The 22445-nt window shown below is 48.1% G+C and overlaps 1 protein-coding gene across 1 annotated transcript; it reads right to left on the reverse strand.

Annotated features, from left to right (window-relative positions):
* Positions 1-1432: 1432 nt before the first annotated feature.
* LOC133258263 (guanylate cyclase soluble subunit beta-2-like) lies at positions 1433-22056 on the reverse strand. Its single transcript, XM_061434668.1, has 7 exons — positions 21322-22056; positions 19564-19712; positions 18683-18829; positions 14665-14819; positions 11546-11697; positions 9413-9505; positions 1433-1794 (listed from the first exon to the last, which is right to left on the reverse strand). The coding sequence occupies exons 1-7, from the start codon at positions 21635-21637 to the stop codon at positions 1649-1651; spliced, it is 1158 nt and encodes a 385-aa protein (XP_061290652.1). The 5' UTR covers positions 21638-22056; the 3' UTR covers positions 1433-1648.
* Positions 22057-22445: the final 389 nt, after the last annotated feature.

The raw sequence follows: 22445 nt of genomic DNA on the forward strand, positions 1-22445 counted from the left end.
ACTTGAAGTGCTTTGTGGATATGTCATTAATCCTCATGACACCCCTACAATGCAGGTCCTCTGATTACTCCCATATTACAGATGGAAACTTAAGGCACAGAGATGTTAAGCAACTTTCCCCCAACACACGCAGCTGCCAAATGGTAGAGCAAGGATTCAAACTGGGCTCTACCTGGCTCCAGGGTCCACATCCCGGCTATTCTGCCTTTTTGACCTTATAGTAACACTGGGATGTGTTCCACTTAAGCTGTCAGCCAGTGCCAGCACTGTGGGCTACCGAGTCTCCCAGAGTTGACGTCCTCATCTGTCAATCAGGGACTGGAAACCCTGGCTTATTATGGGGTTGTTGCCAAGAGCAGAAGTAATGAGTCACATACGTGCAAGGCCAGTGCCTAGCATTTGGTCGAAGATCTATACATGTTAGTAGTTACTACTGTTGTGAATATCGAGGGCAGCTTTGTGCTTTTGCAGTTCACTGTGAGCTTGGTGGAGCAGCTGCCACTAACCCCATTTTACAGGTAGTGAAATTGAGGTACCAAGACATCCAGCAGCAGAGTCTGGACAAGAACCCATATCTCTCAAAGCTGCATTCAGTCTAATCCTAACTCGCTGTGAACTACAGGCCGCACCCCCTATTTCTAGAAACAAGACACCGCTGTCATCTAGAAGGACAGCAGAGCAAGGAATTCAGCTCTTGTCACCTTCTCTTCCCCTCCTGCTCCCGGGATTGGCGGCCACAGAAGTCAAGTCTGCCCTCCCGGAAGACAGTTAACGCCTCTGGGGACAAGTAAGGTTCTGGCAAGAATGAATCGCAAAATTCCGGGTGCCCTTCATGTGGGTTAAAAAATACTTGTCTTTTCACCAAAACCAAGTGCAGATGCAGAGGCCCCTAGACCACTTCTCAGCCTCCCGCACCCCAGGCCTCTGAGAGCGTGTCCAGCACTCACCACCACCCAGGGGGCCCCACGCTGCAGCTAAAGCAGGAGAGGAAACTTGAGTCTGAAGAGGGACAAGGGACCTGGTGGGCCGGCCGCACTCTGCCTTATTTCCCCATCTTTCCTGACTCTGCCCTTCCGGTGATTTTCACATTTTCTCCTCCCTTTTACGTTCAGAAAACCTCTGGGGAAGGCAGCTTTTATTCTGTGGCTTCATGTAATTCCCAGGGCTGGGAATGAAAGTGATTTCCTTTCACAACCCCTGGCTGAGTGCCTTTCACATCCCGGCTGTGTCGTGGGGTGATTTATCAATGGCAGGGGCCGGGGCTCCTTCCCCATCCTCCCCACTCCCGCCATCACTTAGAACAAGACCATGCCCACGACCGGCTCCAAGGCCAGGGCGTCCTCTCAAGTTGGCTCTGAGGCCAGGACTCGGTGGAACCACCGTGATGAGAGCCGTTCGTTCTCCTCCGAGAGAACAAACACGGCCTGAAGTCTCCAAGTGTCGGGGCTGGCTTTGAACCGAGACTGTGAAAGCACATTTTTCCAAACTTGTCGGGATCATGTTTCATTTCTAGACCTTTATTCTCCGAGGGACAATGAGAAAGAGACGCAGCTTAAGAAGTCTTGGGCTGAGAAATGAAGTTCCTTTTCTTTGTCGCCATTAAACCGAGCAGGGGGAAAAGTGAAGCCGAGGGGTTCATGTTTCGCTGTTACAACAAAGTGCAGAGGCCAGACGGCAGCGGCCCACTGGGAAGGCCGCGTGTCTCTGTCTGAGCTGAAGGCTGCGGTCTGGCTGCTGCCTCCCCGGGTTCCCGTCCCTCCACTGGACTCCCTTTGGGTGTCGACCAGTCCGAAGCTGAAACGAGACAGAGCGGTGAGCTGAACAGTTGGCCCCAGACCGATCCCCGGGCAGGGGGGTTCTGTCTGCGCCCAGCCCTGGGGTATAGTGTGGGCACCGTGGGGTTACCATACCACCTCCTGAGGCCAAGAACATCTTCCCAGTGAGGCCAGAAACGTCCATTCAGACCTCAGCCTTGTTGCTCAATTATTGCTCTAACACTGTATCACTTTTTTGGCCACTTATCAAATCCTGACTCGTGCACAGCTCTCCTAAGAGCCCCAAGCCTCCAGACCTGCTGCCTCATGACTGTCTACATGAAGCCTGAGCATCACCACTCACAGGGTTCAGAGCCACGGCTGCCACTGCCCATCAGTACCCTCTCCGGGCCTCGTTTGTCCTCATCTGAAAAGTAGGGAAATGCTGAAGCTCCAATACTTTGGCCGCCTGATGCAAAGAGCTGACTCATTGGAAAAGACCCTGATGCTGGGAAAGATTGAGGGCAGGAAGAGAAGGGGACGAGAGAGGATGTGATGGTTGGATGGCATCACCAACTCGATGGACATGAGTTTGAGCAAACTATGGGAGACACTGAAGGACAGGGAAGCCTGGTGTGCTGCAGTCCATGGGGTCACAAAGAGTCAAACACAAGTGTGCAACTGAACAACAGCAGTTATACCCTCCTCCCAGAGTTGTTGTGGTAATTCAATCAGATGCCTTCTATAAAGTGAATACACCATGCCCCACACACAGCACAAACTCAGATGCCAATTCTTATTTTGAAGTGTGGGAAGGAGCCCATGGAGGAGGTACTGGGAAAGAACCTGGGACTATGAGCCTCAGCAAGGAGTGGGAGGGAGCGGGACTCAGAAGGAATGGAGACCAGGAGGCTAGGTGGAGATGCATCTCCTGCTTGCCCTGCAATTTCATTTGGGGAAACGTCCACATTGAAGATTTTAAAGTCGTTCATCATTTCCATTTCTTTCTCTCTCTCTCTTTTTTCACACTCGTCATTGTTCCAGAGACATTCGAGTTCAGAGGGGCTCCTGTATTTAATTTGAAGCTCTAATAAGTCTAGAAATCAGGAAATGGAGGCGAGGCTTCTGTCTCCAGCCTTTTATCCTCAGGTGAATGAATGACTTCCTTCACCACTGGGGGCTGTCAGTGTCTCCCTTCCTCCCCAATCTGGATCCGTTATTACCTCTGTTTTTAGATTCTAAAAACTATGGGCAATTTTCATCAGACGGCAAGTTCCATTTGCTAATGGACCGGTCATTAATGAACGTAAGTGATGACACACACGTGGAAAAATGTGGGTGACTGGACCTGTCCCCAGGCTCGCTCAGGCTCAGGATAAGGTGAAAAATTGGCAGATCTAGAACCATGTCACTGGGACAACTCTGAGTGATGATTCATATGCAGTATTTAACTCCTGCAAAAGCTGGTGCTAACCTGATAAGGTCCATAAACCCCTCAAACTCACCATTTGTATAAGGTATGGCTTGAGAGCAGAGCTGGCTAAGTGATGATGTCATAAACTACAGGTTCATTTGAGCATTGTGGTACAGCCCACTCCACACTCTGCCCCCCTCCACACACACACACAAAAGACTGACTCCTGTTCAGCCAGTATTTTATGGTCTTTGGAAATAAATTATTCCAATATGGGGTGGGATTTTTGCTTTGTTTTTGCTAATTCTCTGCTAGTTTTATTATTCCACATAGCCTTTATCCCTTTCACTTTGAATTACAGAGTTGATTGCAGTATTGTTTTTCTTTGACATAGAAGCCCAAGTATGATTTAAAAAGGAATTGAATTTTTCAAAAAGGGAAACATTCAGGATAAATGTTAAGGACAGTGTGTTTGAAAAAGCTGAATTCAGTTTTGTTTGGGCATCATCACAAGTAAAGGAAAAAAGGAACTGATTACAGACAGAAATTGTAGTGTTTTGGTTTTTTTTTTTCTAGTAAGTGTAGCACAGCCTCCAGGTTGCCCATCAGCACCAGGAAAGGCTGAACCCTCCCCATCTAGTTTCTCCCTGGGCCTCCCTGTAACGGGATCCTAGACCATACATCGTCTCCTACTCAACCCATGGAAATGTTATGAGAACCGGCGAGAGTAAATCTCCACAAAACAGTACTGTGATCACAGAATGTATTCTGTGTCTTTGTAATTATACCCAAAGTAGCGGTTACCCTGATAAAAACTGAACAAGAAGGAGCTGGAGTTTTGTGTTGTTTTTTTTTTTTAAAGAGGGAATACAGCAAAGAAAAACTGTCTCTCCCTATCAGCAGTCAGGCTCTGTGTCTAACGCGCTCCAGCATGGAGATGGCACCAAGACTTCTTTTGTAACCAAGATGAATAATCTATTTTATGACTTAACCTCTCACAGATAATCTTGGAAGTAAACTCAACACTAGGAAATAACATTTACAGACCTCTTAGTCTCCCCTTTATGCAACACTTAATTTCTCTTGTCAAAAAAAAAAAAAAAGTACAACATAGCTTTTCCCTTCTGATTTCCTTTTCTTGTATCCACAGCACAGTTTTCTCTCATCACACTTGGACGTGTCTCATTTTCTCGGTTATGTCTTAACTGTGGTCCTCTGCCTCCTCTTCCATTTCTACTGCCATTTCCTGTGCCTATGAAACCTGTTTTCCCCTCTTCCTTTCTCTCCTTGAGGAAAAGCTCCTTGATCATTAGTGAGACCAAGACGACAAACTAGGGCTGTGTTGGGGAAAGAGCTGAGACTGCCTATTGAAAGCTAAACAGGCCCAATTTGAATGATGCTGCCTGACAATGTCAAATGAGAATTGGTCAGCACAGAATGGCAAGACTCTCTTGGAATCTCTACACATATGTATTTGACATTTTACCCAAATCCAATTCCACAGTCCGGATGGTGGAAGAATTTCCTTGTTTACTTGAGATAAATTCTCACCCATCATCCTTTGTTCCCATGAGACCACTGCTCATAGCCCTCAAGGACTGCCTCGTAGGACCCTCACATTGCTACAGTCGAAGGCTCATTATGGTGCACAGCTAGGAAATGCAGCAGCCTGATTAATTTCGTGTTCTGACTAATTGAAAATTACAATGTACATCTTCTAATCTAAATGCCAAACCTAAATGAACTAGGTGAGTCCTTGGAAAACTCAGAGGCAACTTCAGGACTCATGGAACATCAAGATCACCACAGAAGTGGTACAGATCGGCAGAAGGACAAGATAATTGGGGTTTCCATTGGATATAAAGTAAATGTAGCTTTTGGTGTGTAGCATCAGGGAGCGAAAATAAGTGCACCATTTCAAGCACATTATTTATATATATATATATATATATATATATATATATATACACACAAAATTTGAAATGTTTTGAAATGTTTAAGTGTTCAAAGGAAAGAAATTCATGGCCTGCCAATTTACAAAACAATCTCTGTGTAATAATCCCAGGACTGTAAGAAAAAGTATATATGTACACACATATACACATACCCTCATGCACTCAAGTCTGGGAAAATAGCCACCAAAATTTTAACAATAGTCTCTCTGGGTGATGGAATTAGAGAAGCTTTTGTTTTCTTCTTTTGTTTTAGCTACACTTTCTAGTTATAAAAGATAATAATTAAATATTCCTTCCATAATGTAAATGAATAAACAAATAGCCTTAGTTGAGCAAACCAACGTGGCCCGATAAATAATTAAAGGCAGCACAGAAACCCACTTCAATGTAGATTAAGAATGAATTAAATGAAAAGAATAGTAGCAGAAGAAACCTTCCTGTTCAGAAAAAAACCATCACATGAGCCGTGTTGTCAGACGTGGACTTGGCTGGGGAGGGCAGTGGGGAAGTGATATTGAGGTGGAGTTTGGGGGACTGCCGCTGCCTTGGGGAGTATACACGGGATTTGGGTCATCGCCTGGTTGTTACAGGCAGGGCTCTGCGAGTTATAAAGGATATGATTATCTTGGGGTCACAAGAAGGGATTCTTACATTTGCAATGAGAACAATTCCTTGTCTGCATTTCTGCATCTGTTTCTAACTTCCTAGACAGAATCAGATATGGGAAACCACTTCTTGGTTTCAATCCTGATTCTCCCCCACTGAGGGGAGGGGGTTTGGCTTGAGCCTGAAGTCAGACCCCATCAGGTCTCCCCAGGACCCTGTCCTGGTCCTTCCCAGCACAGGGATGCTTGCTGGACTTCCTGTCCCACCGGTTCCTCCCGCCCCGGCTTTTACTCTCCAGGGTCTCCACGTGTCGGGGGCATGTCATCTCCTCCCCCTTGGTTCCATCAGGGTTAATGTTCCAAGAGACTGACCTGCTCTGAGGAAAAGGCAAGCTGACCACACCATAATGTTCGGCCACGGGTTCTGGGAATATTTGTGGAGGGAGACACCGTTGGTGAGGGAATTTTATCCCGTTCATAAAAAGGGCTTGATGGAGCTTCCACATTTAGGGCAGGTGTTGCCATTCTAGGATCGCCCACCAACTTGCTTCCTACATCTGTCCATGAGCAAAAGAGACCATGCTTCCGGAAGCCCCTTCATTCTCCAGGGATCAGAACAGAGGCCCCGTCCTTGCTCGGCCCTTTCCTGCCGTCACCTGCACCTTCCCTATGGTGTCGCTGTTGTGTTAGTCGCTCAGTTGTGTCCGACTCTGCAACCCCATAGACTGTATCCCGCCGGGCTCCTCTGTCCATGGAATTCTCCAGGCAAGAATACTGGAGTGGGTTGCCATTCCCTTCTCCAGGGGATCTTTCTACCCCAGGGATGGAACCTGGGTCTCTTGCATTGCAGGCAGATTGTCTGCCATCTGACCACCAGGGAGGCCTGCACCTCCCCAAGAGACTCTCAGGTCCTCAGTGTGCCTCAGCCTCTCCTGTACTTGCTGTTGGCCCTGTAACACCTCATGCTGGGCAGTGGTCCTGACTTCCATGGGGCTCTGCTATACCCGCTGATCTAAAGCTCCCTGTGTATGGCAGACTAGTCTTTTTTTAACCCCTGTAGTACCTCTTACAGTTTTGTGCCAACACTCAACTATTTGTTAAGTGGAAGGATTCTCAACAATAGAGTCCCTAAGTGATGAAGAATTGGCATCCTTGACCTTTTTATTTTTTAGCACTTTACAGCTTTCAGATGATACACAGCATCTCACATGTTCCTCAAAGTGACCTCAACCTCCTAAAGCAGGCATTCTGTCACCCCTGCTCTCCAGATGAGAAAAATGAAGCAAAAAGGGTGGCTGAGAGCCACCCAGCTAGTTCCTGGGAGCAGACCTGGGAATTCTGATTAGGGGCTAATGCTCTCGCCACTGTGACCGTGGTTCTGAAGCCTGGCAGCTCATCCGACTGCCCTGGGGAGATGGCAGAGAAACCAGGGTGGGATACACCCTGCTCTGGACCTGTGGAGACACTCGGCATGAGGCCCTGCCACCTACATTGTCAACCACAGGTGACTCTGACGCCTCCCCACACCCCCAGCTCTGACGCTGCACCCCCATCTGTGACACCAAAGCTGACAACCAGCAACTTTACAGGCTAGCCCTAACCTGGAAAGCCAGTTCATTTACTCCCAGGATCTTCCTTCTTTAGAACATCGCTGGGTTAACAGCTCAACTTCTAGAAAGCCTGAGGTTAAAAATGACCATGCCTATTCATCAGCCCCCAGCAGAAGGGGTCAGGAGAAGGTGACAGCCGTGCTTATGAAGGCCTCAGAAAAGCTGCTGAAAAGCTTTGGAGCTGAGAATAAGGGCCCAGGTCCGTCAGCCTGGTTCCAAAGCAGTTGGACCTCAGCTCCAACTGGGACAGGTCTGGGAAGGACCCTTGTGTTCTCAAGACTCTGTAAAGCCAGGGACAAAGACCCTGACAAGTGACCACAAACCCATCCAAGAATTACCCATGGAGGGTGGAGGGTTTGTGTATGGTGGAAAGTCCTTCCTGTCAGGAAGGAGCATGTTAAATGTGAGGGCAGACTCCCCAGCAAGCAGACTGCTAAGAGCTCAGTGAGGAGAGAGACCTTCAGCACTCAAGTCTCCAGGACAATTAGGAATTGGTGTAAGAAGTCCTCAGAGCTGACCTAATGTGCCCTGAACCTGGCGAGTGGACACCCTCAGCCCATGATTTATGGGGGAGCCCGGGCTCCCTGCCTGAGCGCCGTATATGGGTCAGCCTGGAACCCATTATAATAATCGTCGGGAGAATCAGCTTGGAGACAAGTTGAAGCAAGCTGAAATTTGAAAAAAACACATTAACAGGGGTCTGAAGGGAAGCCAGAAGAGCCTGCCAGCAGGGGCAGCTGGAAGGCCAATTTTTCAGTCAATACTGAAAGGTGGTTGCTTAAATCTCCGAGTCAAATACACAAGATTTTCTCTCCGGCTCAATACTCCCGTTTAATTGCTCTGGGGAGTCTCTCCACTGACGCATCTAACACCCAAATACTGAGTGGGGAGGGAGAGAAAAGCGTGTCATTGACGTGCAAATGAGGAAATCAGGTCCTGGGTGCAGCCTGGGTCCTGCTGAAGCGTCTCCTGCACTGACTGCCCCACCCCTCAACCCCAGGAGGTCACCAAGGCCCGCCTCTGTAGAGATGGCTGGGGGTGGGCGGGCATCACCTCTCAGCTGGCCTCAGGACTCTGGGGGGGCAGCTCCTCACCCCTGAAGCTCCGGCGGGTGCTGACCAGGCCCTGAGAGGGTCTTCAGGAGCCAGGGTTTTCACAGGTGAGGCCTCGGAGCCCAGAGCAAGGGAAATGTGAGCCACCAGAGAGCATTCCCACATTTAATACCCAGGCTGACGGCAGATGTGATCGGTGAGGAGAGCCTCGACTGGAGTCCTGAGATTGGGGAACAGAGGGGTCTCTGAGGGAGCGAGGTCCAACAGCCTGACCTTCAGAGGGAGTCCTGACAGATGGGTGGCTCCTGACAGGAGCCCTTACCATGATGACGCCCACAGAGGAGCCCGGGGCTGGGTCTTCATTTCTCCAAGCCTCTGGCTCACACAGCACCGTTTCCCATTCACCCACAGCGTGGGGGCTGTTCCTTGTCCACACCTCCGCTATTCACACCCAACAATCAGAAATCCATTCACATGGGGCCCAGAGGATCTGACAGAAACATGGCCGTCCTGAAGCCAAGAAGTCCAAGCACAGTTGCCTGGGGGCCTCGACTGCGTGCGTTCCCACCGGATGGCGCCTGTAGTCTGCCCCAGACAGACAGGCTGAGGGGCGAGTCCAGCTTCACTCACTCGCTGGTTGTGGGACCTTCGATAAATCATATAACCATTCTGAAATTCAAGCTTCCCACCTCTTAGGGGATTAGCCATGTGACTGAGGTATAACGTGACTTGTATGGAGGGCACCATGTCCGGAGAAACCTCATTTTGTGGGTTCATGGGGACTAATAAGCTTTTCTGAGCAGCGAGGGCCCTTCCAGAATGAGGGGGCCCCTACTTGGGACACTTGGGATGGGGAGGCAGGTAGCGTGGGGAGCATAGAGAAAAACTTGCTCAAAACACAGAGAACAGCCATCAGAAGCATCCTGCCCAGGGGCCCCTCTCTGGCCCTTTCCCCTCCCCCGGGAGCCAGGCCTCTGGCCCAGTGCAGTCTGGGGGTCTCTGCAGCCATCTGGGGTACTCACCACGGGCTGTGTCACTCTTGTGCAGCTGCCAGCTGTCCGCATACCTCATGACAGCCAGAGTCTTGCCGTCCTGACTTCCCTGATCACTTGCTTCTGCAAAAAAGGCGTGAGGGGAAAGGCTGTGAGTGCGGGTCAAGGTGGGGCCTTTCTTTGAGCCCCTGGGGACCCCCTAAACACACACACAGGACACGGAGGGTGCCCAGACCCCTCCCCCACTGCACACTGGAGACGCCTCCAGTCCAACCCTATCTGGCCATGAGAGGGAAACTCCCACTGTCCCTGGAGGTTCAGGGGTCACGTTCTCGAGTCCCCCCAGACCCCGAGCAGTGTCAGCATGGGGTCTTTACTGAGGGATCCCCGTCTTCCTGTTTCTGGTGGGGATAGGAGGGGCAGACACCCCAGAGCCTGACAACCAAGGCTCATCATCAGAAATCCTAGGCTGATGGGGGGAAAGGTGAGGGAGATACTGAGAAGCGTGAAAATTAAAAGAGATAGAGATCCCCCTGCTTCTGGTTTCCACACACAGGGTTGTGTTTCTCTGCACAGAGATTCCTAACCAGGGGTTTTGCTGGGGCTGGCATTCACCTAGAAGAAGGGGTGACTTTCCTCTATTATAAGCCACGTCTGGGGACTACCTATGCCCAAAGAGTGCCTTTTCCTGTTTTATACCCACACGCTGTTTGGGGTCTGGGAGGGGCTGTCCCCTCCCTTTTTCACATCCTCTCTTCCTCCTCTTTTTCTGGGTCCATTGTGAGATCTGCGACCAAGAGACCCTTTACTCATTCCTGTTTTGTTTCCAGCTCAGAACTGAAAGTGGGTTGGATTCTACTGGCCCAGACCAGGTACTAGAATCCTGTTTCTCAAATTTCCAGCTCAAGCACCCCCACAGGGAGAAAATGGGAAGAAGTCCATGGTTTGAGCCAGGTACACCTAGTCTGTTTATCCCATACAGCCCTCCATCCTTCGGGGAGGACGTGCTGGTGAGAAGGACAGATGTTGTTAGGTAGGTGAGGCACTCAGAGCCTAGAAATTCAGAAACTCTAATTAGGGTACCTCCTGGTCTTTATTAACCAAAACTTTTTCTACTTTTTTATTTAGATCTTTCTATCTCAAGTGTCTCCAGCAATAAAATGTGGCCAAAATCAATCACAGCTGCCAGGCACACTAAAGTGAGCTGGTATTAGAATGACAGCCCCACCAAAGCCATTGAAACAGTTCTCAAATTCCCATCTCTCCATTGGTATAACCCCACTTTTAAAAATAGGAACCGTAATTCATGCATCCCCAAGTGACCTCCCGCATAAATGAGCTACATAAATGGGGAACCTGTGGATTTAGAGATTTTTCTCTGTAGGCCCCAGGAGCAACTAAAGATTAGTTCCAATCAGAATAAATGCATTTCCTTCACGAGTTTGCTTCAAACGTTCAGGAAGCATTGCCTACTGGATTAGTTTTAACCTAAACTCACCCTCTTGCCATTCCTGGAACCAAGTGAGTCACAGATTTTATCTTTCTTCCTAGTTTTGGAAGCCAGCAGACAATGAGGAAGGTGGAACCTTCCAGTGTGTGAAGGGGAACCCTGTCTGGAGCCTCCCTGGAGGCTGAGGAGCAGAGGGAGGCTCTGAAATCCTCCCCCAGCCGCAGTAGAGGCTGAGGGTGGAAAGCCCCTTTCTTAGACAGGGAAGAGCCTTAAAAATGAATGCATGCAGGACTCTTGAGGCTGGGTGCATCAGCAAGAGAGGATTCGGGCGCAATGGTCACATGACTCGTCAGGGGCTGTGACCGAGTAGAAGGTCATAGCCTGGGGGTGGGCAGGATGGTACCCAGGCTGGCCCTCAAATACGTTTGTTACTGTTCTTCAGTTGCTAAGTCGTGTGACTCTTTGCGACCCCATAGACCGTAGCCTGCCAGGCTCCTCTGTCCATGGGATTCACCAGGCAAGAACACTGGAGTGGGCTGCCACTTCCTTCTTCAGGGGATCTTTCTGACCCAGGGATCGAACCTGCATCTCCTGCATCGGCAGGTGAGTTCTTTACCACTGAGCCACCAGGGAAGCCCACTAAACAGAGCCGAAGTTGTTAGTGCAAAAAACATCCAATAGGAGTATTGATGAGGCTTCTCTTTCTTGCTTACCCTCGGAATCAAGCCGAGCCTGAGGTTTCCCCATGATCTCATCCTCTGAGGCCTTCAGGTTTCGGATCAGAAAGTAGGTGGTCATCTTCCCTTTCCCTTTCACTTCGATTTCACCCCGCTCGGTTATTTCAAACCCTTGATTCTCCAGGGCTCTGCACAGAGAAGAGAAAAAAAAAATGCCCCAGGTCACAGAGTTGTGACTCGAGAGTGGGCTGCAGTGGGCAGGATGATGTGCGAGAAGTCCGAGACCCAAGTGAACAGGGAGGGGCCCATGCAAAGAGACAGGGCTGCAGAGTGACTAGGAAACTGCATGTGTTTATGCATTTACTGGCTGTAGAGAGATGCCGAAGGCACACCACAGACCAGTGCAGACTAACATCGCGTCCAATTCACAGTTAGCTGCCTCAGCCAGGGCTTAGCACTCATCAGTCTTCCCTCGTCCTTGGCTTTGGCTGGTTTCGTGGAGATTTCAGACCTTCGCCAGGCTCTTCATATCCCCTCATTAGGCACCTGAGCTCCTCGCTCACATGCTGCTGACCATAATCCTACTGCGTGACTTGTTTACCTGCTCAGTTGTGTCTGACTCTTTGCAACTCTATGGACTGTAGCCCACCAGGCTCCTCTGTCCGTGGGGGTTCTCCAGGCAAGAATACAGGAGTGAGTTGCTGTGCCTTCCTCCAGGGGATCTTCCCAACCCAGGGATTGAACCTGTGTCTCCTGCATTGCAGGCAGATTTTTTACCACTGAGCCACCAGCGAAGCCCACTTTGTGACCTGATCTATCCACAAATGGGAACCCTTAGAGCCGAGACCCTGTGCCTTCTCATCCCATTGACCACACCTGCCCTTTCCCCCAACTTCAGAGGTTGAAGTATCTTGTTGAAGGGCACCCACCCAAAATCCATTCCCACCTCCTCAAGGCCCAGCCCCCGGACCACCTCTTCTTTGATCTTCAGCTCCCTCTCCATTTGCCTCCTCCCCTAAGCCTAACCAGCTTGCTAAGTTCTCTTCCATCCCAAATAGAAGTAAAAATCTTCTTACTTGTTCATCTGCTTTAATGCCATACAAATGCTCATTCCTTTTATCCTTCAACCCACAATCCAGTGTCTATTCATTCCCCCACCCCTCATTGACCACAGTTAACTTCTGATAATGTTTCCAAACCTCTGACTATTTTTCACTCCTTGCCATGGAATCCATCAGAGAGCCACCAGGGAAGCCCAATTATAGTTGATATTTTTGTTCCATTCTTCCTCCATAAAAATAGCCAGAAGGGTGCCTCTCTTCCTGAATTCTCTGCTTGCTTCTCCTGCCTTTTCCATGACTCCTTCCTCCATCTGCCAGTGAAATGTTAGTTCTTCCCATTGTCCTTCTCACATGGCATCCCTCTGCAGGTGATCTCACCAACTCTCATGGTTTAATTACCACCTCCGTGTTATTACTCCAAGTCTGGTTCCCCAACCAACAGCCTGACTCCAAATCTCACCCAGCGAGTTAATGCCACCTCTCTCTAGATGCTTCCCAGTTCCTTTTATTCAATACTTCCAAACCTGAGATCATCATCTGCCTCCTAGACTGGAATCCCTCTCCCTTGTCGCATCTCAGATGATGAGATTTAGGCTCGAGTTGCCCAAGATGGAGACCTGGGAGATAGTCAAGGCTCCTCCCTCTTTCTCAGCTCCCATTTCTAGCAATTACCAAATTTAATTGATTTTATCCTCAGATTCCTACCAACGAATGTTCTGGTTCAAACCAAACTCCTAACAAGTCTTGTCTTTCCCATCTCCTGATGCGCAAATCTGCCCTTACATGGCCTTGAGTGGTCAGTGTCAAGCAGGACCCTGACCTTGCCATTGTGTCCAAGCTCACACTCCTTAGGGGCTCACACTCTTCACCATCGGTGTGAGCCCTGCCCCTCAGGGAGGCACACACAGCTCTCCCCACTTTCTGCCTCACAGCTTCCACCCCAGCAATGCTAAATCATTTGTAGTTCTCTGCCCTTATTCTACGTCTGTGTTCGTACTGCTGGATATTCACTCCAATATCCCAGTTTGGGCTAAACTCTGCTCTGGAGTTTCAAGACCCAGCTCAGGAAACTCCCTTCTCCACTCAGAATCTCCTTACTGGGCTGGGCTCCCGTGCCCCACAACACACAATAATTCCCACAGGCATGGGAATGGATGGTTAAAGCCTGACTCCCTGGGTTATATCCAGGCCATTTTCCTTCCTAGCCAACTTGTGACCTGAAGTGAGTGAATTACCTCTTTGTGCCTGATTTTTTTTCTCATCTGTAGATGTGAACGATAATAGTATATCTTCATAGGGTTGTTGCAACAGTAAATGGACTAACATATGTTGACGAGGGCTTCCCTTGTAGTTCAGCCAGTAAAGAATTTGTCTGCAGTGCAGGAGGCCCAGGTTAGATCCCTGGGTCAGGAAGATCCCCTAGAGAAGGAAATGGCAACCCACTCCAGTATCCTTGCCTGGAAAATCTCATGGACACAGGAGCTTCATGGGCTGCAGTCCATGGGGTCATAAAGAGTCAGGCATGATTGAGCGACTAACTTACTTATGTTGACGAACTTAGAGAATGTGGCCTCTAACAAGTTCTCAGCAAACTGTAAGTATTGTTTCATGCATAACATGACCACTGCACTTCTCACACTTTAAAAATAATTATCTGTGAATATTTCTTTCTTCCTGCACTACACCAGGGGTCAGCAAACTTTTTTTCTTCATAAAAGACCAGATAGGAAATATTTTCAGCTTTAGGGACCACAGTCTCTCTCACAACGACTCAGCTCTGCTGTGGTAGCATGAATGCAGCCATGGATAAGATGCAGATAAAGATCCTGGCTGGGTTTCAATAAAACTTTATTTACAGAAACAAGCAATGGCTGAGATAACGGCCCTTGACTATAATTTGTCAGTTCCTGAACTGGACCACATGTTCTTTGAGGGGAAAAATTATCTCATGGATGAGGCTCAACAACATTAATTGTCTGCCTCAAGGTCCCCTGTAAGCGTGGCTGGAAGTATACTGCCCCCATCTGATGGCTGTGAGGCACTCTGTACCTTCTGGGAGAAGAAGGGGCAAAGAGAGGCATGAATAAGTGGTACCTGTAGGTCGTGGGGCTGAGATGCACTTTGCCGGGAAGCCCATGACTTTCCATCCGAGAGGCTGTGTTCACAGTGTCGCCAAACAAGCAATACCGTGGCATCTTGTCCCCCACGACACCTGCCAAGACTGGTCCCGTGTGGATCCCCACTCTGATCTGCACAGAGAGAACCAGACTGAAAAGGGACCATCAAATACCCTTGCTTTTACTCTTGAGGTATAATTTACATAAAATAAAAAAGACTTCAAGGTATTTAGCTCCAACAGTTTGGCAAATACCCCTGAGCCACCAATCAAAATCAAACACAGACTGTCTTCATCACCTTGCAAAATTATCTTGTCCCTTTCCAGTTAAGTTCCATCTCTCCCTGCAGAGGTCACCACTTTCTTATTTCCTCTCCCCAGGAGGAATTTTCCTGTTCTCCAACTTCACATACATGAAGTCAGGTAGCATATTCTGTTTTGTATCAGACTTCATTTATCAAAATCCATGTTTTTGAGATTCACCCACATTATATGTATCAGCAGTTCATTCTTTTACTGCTAAATACTATTCTGTTGTAAGAATTACATCACAATGTATTAGTCCAGTCTTCACGAACATTTAGGTTATTTCCCATTTGGAGCTGTTATGAATATTCTCATACAGATCTTTTTGTGGACATACATTTTTCATTTTTCTTAGGAAAATATCTAGAAATGGAACTCTTGAATCACAAGGACAAATATTTTTTCCCATTCTGTGACTTTATATATACATTTTTCCTTAATAAGCAGACATCTAAATTTTTGATGAATATATTAGTCCGCTGGGGCCAAGAAAATGCCACAACTGAGTGGTTTAGACAACAAAAATTTACTTTCTCACAGCTCTGAAGTCTGGAAATGCAAGTCAAGGTGTCAGCCAGTTTGATCCTGAGGTCCCTCTCCTTGGCTTGCAGCTGGCTGCCTTTTTGCTGTGTTCTCTCAGTCTCTTCCCTGTGTGTACACATCCTTGGTATCTCTTCTTGTCTCCAGATTTCTCTTCTTATTAAGGACACCGGTCAGATTGGAGTAGAACTCACCCTAACAGCCTGATTTTGATGTGTTCACCTCTTATACGGCCCTGTCTGCCAATGCAGTCCAATTCAGTCACCTTCATGAGGTAGCAGGGATTAAAGCATCAGCATATGAGTTCCATACGTACCTTGGAGTAATGTGTCATGGTTCTCTTTCCCTAACAATACTCTTCCATGGGCCAGCAACTTGTGTTTGGGGAAGGCCCCGTATACTTCTGGAACTGGAGCTCTCTCTCAGGTCTCCTCCCCTATCCATAGCCTTTGACCGAATGAACCTATGCATTTGTGAAGATCTCTGGGGAAAATGTTGGTAAGTGGGTAGAGACTCTGTGGCTAGAACTTATCAAAGTTGAGCTGTTTGGGATTCTAACCCGTCATTCCAGCTCCAAGGTGGCCATGAAAATGTCACTAAACTTTAGGTGGGTTTCGTCTTAGTCTCCCCTTTGGTGGCTTATTTCTTCTACTGTCTCCTGGGGAAGAACCATCATGGGTGTCCTCTTGAAAGGTCTTGCCACTTTCTGGAATTTGGTTCATTTCTATTTCTTTACTATGTGATTTTTTTTTTTAACTACTCCAGTGACTCAGCAGTAAAGAATCTGCCCTCAATGCAGGAAACACAAAGAGACTTGGGTTCATTCCCTGGGTCAGGAAGATCCCCTGGAGGAGGGCATGGCAACACACTCTAGTATTCTTGCCTGGAGAATCCCATGAACAGAAGAGCCTGGTGGGCCACAGTCCGTGGGGTCACAAAGAGTCGGACACAACTGAGCGTGCACGTGGAAACAGAATTCTCTTGCAGCTTTCTACATCCCAATCAGGTTTACTTGTCTTTTTCATCTTTCCATGCCAGATTTTCTTTTCCTTAAAATAAGGTTTTAAACTCGTTTCTCTGAATCCTTTAAAGCACCTTACTTTCATGCAAGGGTGACCTCAGCAAATGTGGATTATAGGCTTTACAAGTGACAGAATGAAAAAGCTCAATGAGTATTAATTTTAAAACTGTAGAAGTAGCAGCACAATTTTCTTAAGGGAGAGGATGTCTCCAGCCCTTTCCTCTACTTCCTTAAATAAACTCACATGATATGCAGTTTCTGATAGATATTTAATGAGGCTCCTATGTCACTATTCTTGTTTTTCTAATATTTATTTATTTGGCTATGCCAGGTCTTAGTTGCACATATGGGATCTTTAGTTACTGCATGTGAGATCTAGTTCCCTAACCAGGGATTTAACCCGGGCCCCCTGCATTGGGAGCACAAAGTCTTAGCCACTGGACCACCAGGGGAGTCCCTACTCCCTATTTCTAGCCTTAGAATTGATAACATCTTTTCCTCTTTTTTTTTCCCCCTTGGTAAGTCCACTATGCAAGTTTCTAGGAATTCATTGTTCATTTTCAATCATATTGGTGTAGTGCTATTACCATCTCTGTTGCCATGCCTTTTCACAAACACTCTATTTACAGAACAATGTATTTTCCGTATTCTTCAGTGGCTTTCACTGGAGGTTTTAAGGTGGCGCTAATGGTAAAGAACCTGCCTGCCAGTGCAGGAGACATGAGACCCGGGTTTGATCTCTGGGTAAGGAAGATCCCCTGGAGGAGGGCATAGCAACCCATTCCAGTATTCTTGCCTGGAGAATCCCATGGACAGAGAAGCCTGGGGGTTACAGTCCATAGAGTCACACAGAGTTGGACATGACCGAAAGGATTTAGCATGCACAAATGTGCGCATGGCTTTCATTAGAATTCTTTAACCAAAACACTTATCTCATTTCTGACGTTCTTGTCTCTTCTCTTCTCATTACCTCCCTTCCTGATTTTTTATTTATGACATTGGGGATTTTATACAACAGCTGTCTCTGTGTGTTTGCAATGGGCCAGTATCACGGACATGACGTGTGACCACCTTTTGCTCTGAAGACTGCCACAGACACCACTGCCAGTACCTGCAGTGCTTCTCAGCCTCTAAATCGTTAAGGTGATGGTGAATGTGGCACATCTCAGAATCCCCTATACAGGGGCTATTGCTAGGGAAAATCCTACTCCATCTTATAGCCGGCTTTGTTTTTAGCTGGTTGTTTAGTTGATTGCACAGATCTGATTGACAGGAGCTGTGAAGGGATTTCGATTTTTAGAGGACAGAGACTCTGTTCCAAACCACCTCGAGACCGCTGGGCTCAGCCGAGCAGACAGAAGACGGCATTTACTTTTCATCATCAAAAGCGTCCAACTTTTATAGTGTGAACAAACTTCCATACTTGGAAAAGCAGCTTCCTGTGTTCCTGTGAGAAAGGCAAGCAGATGTCTCGCTCGTGGCCACGTGCTGGAGGGAAAGCTATTGTGAATATCTTACGGCACCATGGTGTCTGGCCTGCTGGCTGGAGGCAGTTTCACACCTCAGCCTGAGTTCCGAACCCGTCAGACGGCATGTCGGATACACAACTTCCCTAAGCAAAGAGAAGTTGGCTGTTTAGTCAACCTGAACCACTTGTTGAAAATGTTCGAGCAAAAAGGCAGGAATTGGAAATGAGCTGGCTTCCTAAGGATGGAAATCCACTAAGCCAGGGTTAGGGACAAAGGAAGCCTGCGTTAACCCCATCATAACCCCGAACCCTGAAGCCTCTTCTCAAATTTGAGAGAAGCTGAGGCAATAACCTGGAGAAGGAAATGGGAACCCACTCTAGTATTCTTGCCTGGAGAATCCCAGGGACAGAGGAGCCTGGTGGGCTGCCGTCTATGGGGTCACACAGAGTCGGACACGACTGAAGCGACTTAGCAGCAGCAGCAGAGGCAATAACACCCTAATATCTCTGTTACTTTAATGTATGCAAGAGAAGAGAGTTGGGAGAAATGACCCATTTTAATTACTGTCACATACCCAGGAGCCATCCAAGCAGACTAATAGAATTCTACTATATTGTGTGAGGTAACTGGTATTAAGCAAAGAATTCGGTTGCTCTCTACCTGGATGGGTTCTCCGGTAACAGGATTCATCACTTCTTTTGCAGAAATCCTCATCCCCAAGGCAAAGTTCGCTACCCTCTGAGCGTGGCTTCCAACAGGCACTGGTACACCCCCCACCACCATATAAGCATCTCCTATTGTTTCCACCTATAAGGGGGGAAATAGGAGGGAATTCAGAGGGTTTTCTTAATGCGCTAAATATAACACTACATTTTTTTTGGTCATTCTCTAGTAAAGAACCTGCCTGTAAATGCAGGAGAACCAAGTTTGATCCCTGGGTTGAGAAGACTGCCCGCCCCCCACCCCCAGAGAAGGAAATGGCAACCCACTCCAGTATTCTTGCCTGAAAAATCCCATGGACAGAGGAGTCTGGTGGGCTACAGTCCCTGCGGTCACAAAGAGTCAGACATAACTGAGCGACTAACACACACACATTGATGGAAGGACCATATTAAAAGCTGGTGGTTATTTTCTATGGGTGTGAGGAGCATGAGGGAGGGTGAGGTGAGAAAAAAATAACTCAGGAGGTGCCACGAGGAAGCCAAAAGTTCTTTCTGCTTTTGGCAGAGGCAAGTCCCAGAGAGGACGAAGCTGTCTATTAGATCCACATATAATGCATATATTAGATACACATTTAGGTTAGACTTGCTGCTGAAATGAAGGCATAGTATTCAGTATGCCTCTTGAAGGCAACCTTAGCACTGGGCAGTATAGAAGGATTTTTGAAAAATTTAAATTTTTAGCTCTTCCTCCCATCCCCTCTGGCATCCACACCAAACCCTAGACTAGTGAGGGGAGAGGAAAAATGAAGACCCAACACCAGGTACGCACCCTGCCCCGGCACACAGGGACACACACAGCCCAAGGCACCACACGCTTACCTTGTAGACCTCATGGACGCTGGTTAACCTGTCAAACTTGGAGTACATTGAATTCAGCATGTTCACTATCTGGATAGGTTCGCAGGCAGCACAGATGTTCGTAAACGTCACCACGTCGCTGAAGAGAATCGTGCAGGTTTTAAATTCTCCTGCAACATAAACCAGGTGTCAGAGCCAAGGATGTAGAATAACAATTCTTTTAATTCTGGATTCGAGTAGCCTTTAGGAACCAAATTTGACCGTGGCACAGGGAGAAGGAGCCAGGTCCGCATCACCATTCACCATCCACCCACCAGACATCTGTTGCGTGTCTGTTATGAGCTGGTCATCATGCTGGTGGAATCGTGTGATATGAAGCAGACAGGGGTCCTTGCCCATAAGGAGTGCCTGGTCTAGGGAAGCAGACAGAGTGCAAACACTTAATAGGGTGTGCAGACCACCGGGGATGTCAGGATGGTCTGGGTGGGCACTGCTTACAGAGAGGTCGGTGAGTTAAAGCAAAGCCTGAACCACAGGAGACACGAAGGGAAGGGAGAGTTCCATGGAGGGGAGATTATTCCCAGAGGTGCACCCGCTCAGAACTCAGCAGGCAACCCTCCACCATGTACCCCTGTGTGCCAGGCACAACACCCTACCGTGTTTACCCTCGGAGTGCCTTACCTTGACTCTTGCTATGCTGTTCTCTTGAAATGCCTTTCCTTTTTTTTTTTTTTTTTGCAGAACTGAAGGTGGCCCAACTCAGGTACCACACACTATATATCAGCCTTCACCCCCACGCCTAACCCCTGTCTCTTTCTCTTCTGACATTTATAAACCATGAATTTCTGTGTTATCTATGTTTCCAGAGTAACTTCCATGGTGGGGAAAGAAGGACGAAATTTGGAGTTAAATGGACTTCTGATGGGTTTCCTGCTCTTTTACTCATAAACTGGAGTGAACTTGCTCCACCATTTTAGCTAATAACACCTCCCTTCCGGAAATGTTCAGAAAATTAAATGAGAGAGCATATATAACCTATCTAACAGAGATCCTGGCAAGATAACTTTTCCTTAATGCACATAAATTTCCTTTTTTTTCGGTTACCCCATTAATGTATTCTGTAGGTACCAGTCAAACTCACAAGACTATAAGCTTCTTTGAGTCCCAGCACCCAGGACAGCACCCTGGCACTCAGCTTCCCATGCTTGCCTGGTGAAATGAACACTCGCTGGTGACCAGCGGAAAGTGAGTTTGGAATGAACATGGCCTTCTTCCCTCTAGAAAAAGCTTGCTCTCCCAGAATGGTCCTTAGGGACATCCCTTTATTTATTTAGCATGAATGTATCAGCTTCCCTAGTAGCTCAGACAGTGAAGAATCTGCCTGCAATGCGGGATGCTGGGGACCTGGGTCAGGTTCCATCCCTGGGTTGGGAAGATCCCCTGGAGAAGGGAAGGGCTGCCCACTCCAGTATTCTTGCCTGGAGAATTCCATGGGCAGAGAGCCTGGCCAGCTACAATCCAGGGGTTACAGACAGTCAGACACGACTGAGCCCCTGACACTTTCATTACCACGTCATTTCCAGTTGTGGTGAAGAACCCTATGTGGTCACTGTATTATTATTCTCAAGGTAGAAAGAAGAAAGCTAGGCTATGGAGCTTAAGTAATAAGTCCAAGACCACAGTTGCTAACAAGCAATGGAGACAGACTCCAAACTCCTGGTTTCAGAGCTGGCGCCCCCAGCCATCAAGGCGCCCTGTGCAGGGCCGGGCACCCCTCACCTGCGGCGACCTTCCTGCCCTCCTTCAGCTGGTTGGCCACGTGCTCAGGCAGCATGGCGTACAGCAAGGTCTCGGTCTTCCTCTTTTCTGCAGCCAAGTGCGTGGAGAGGACCCGCAGCTCCTCCTTCTTCCTCTCCAGCTGGTTGGACAACTCAATCTCTGCCAGGCGCTGCTGGTTGAGGAGGATGAGGTCCCTGGTGGGGTCGTGGGGGGCGATGTCGGAGAGGTGCATCCGGCGCTCCTCCAGCTCCTGCAGGCTGCGGAGCCTGGGGGAGCACAGGTACATCATGCAACGCAGGGGCTCCATCCAGATCATCTGGCCTTCCCGCCCGGGAGAGAGATGGGACAAGGCGGCATGTCACAGGGTGCCCGACCGTCACCCCCGTGGCCCGCCCTGCTCGCTCAGTCGTGCTCCTCCCCTCTCCGCCGAAGGTCCTCAAAGTCCTCTCCTTTCTGTCTGTCTCCATGTCCTGCACTCCTGCTCTGTCCACAGCAGCTCTCTCCACGGCTGCTTTTCTAACCTTGAAGGGACTCCCGTCCATGACCTCCAAACTACCTCTCCTGTAACACAAGTGTTTTCCTCGCTGGGCCCTTCTGCCATTTAAGGGCGTAGAGCTAATCCTGCTTCCTGGAATCTATCTCACTTCTGGGGACTTTTCTGACCCTTCTTTCATTTAGATTTCTCTTACCTCTTTCCATCTTTCCTTTAGGACTTTCACTCATCCCTTAGATGCTGGCGTCAGCACGCCCCAACTGCACTCCCACAGTGAATTTGTGGAAAAACCTTGCTTCCTGGGCTCAAGATACCTATTACTTTTAACAATTGATGTCTATTCTCTTATTATAAAAGCAGTAGACATTCACTGCAGAAAATGCAAAAAAGTGGAAGAAAATAATAAAAATCACCCATGATCACACCACCAATAATTACTGTTACTATTTGGGGGTATTTCTTTTTACTCCCCAAAAATGGGATTATCAGCCATCTTCTTTGAGTAATCTCAATTTTTCACTTAAATTCTGTAATAGGTATTCTTTCATAGCATTAAATATAGATAGGTGTCATTGTTTGCTGGGTACATGGATTATACTGTACTGTATTTAAGCAATAAGCTAACATTGAT

Source organism: Bos javanicus, chromosome 12 (genome assembly GCF_032452875.1).
Source record: "Bos javanicus breed banteng chromosome 12, ARS-OSU_banteng_1.0, whole genome shotgun sequence".
Lineage (NCBI taxonomy): Eukaryota > Metazoa > Chordata > Mammalia > Artiodactyla > Bovidae > Bos > Bos javanicus.

Excerpts from the sequence above, each read along its gene's own strand:
- LOC133258263 (XM_061434668.1), bottom strand. The coding sequence starts at position 21,637 with ATGATCTGGATGGAGCCCCTGCGTTGCATGATGTACCTGTGCTCCCCC. Across the intron at positions 19,713-21,321 it reads GGGCAGGAAGGTCGCCGCAG|GAGAATTTAAAACCTGCACG; the intron begins GTGAGGGGTGCC and ends TTTATGTTGCAG. Across the intron at positions 18,830-19,563 it reads GCGTCCATGAGGTCTACAAG|GTGGAAACAATAGGAGATGC; the intron begins GTAAGCGTGTGG and ends CCCCCCTTATAG.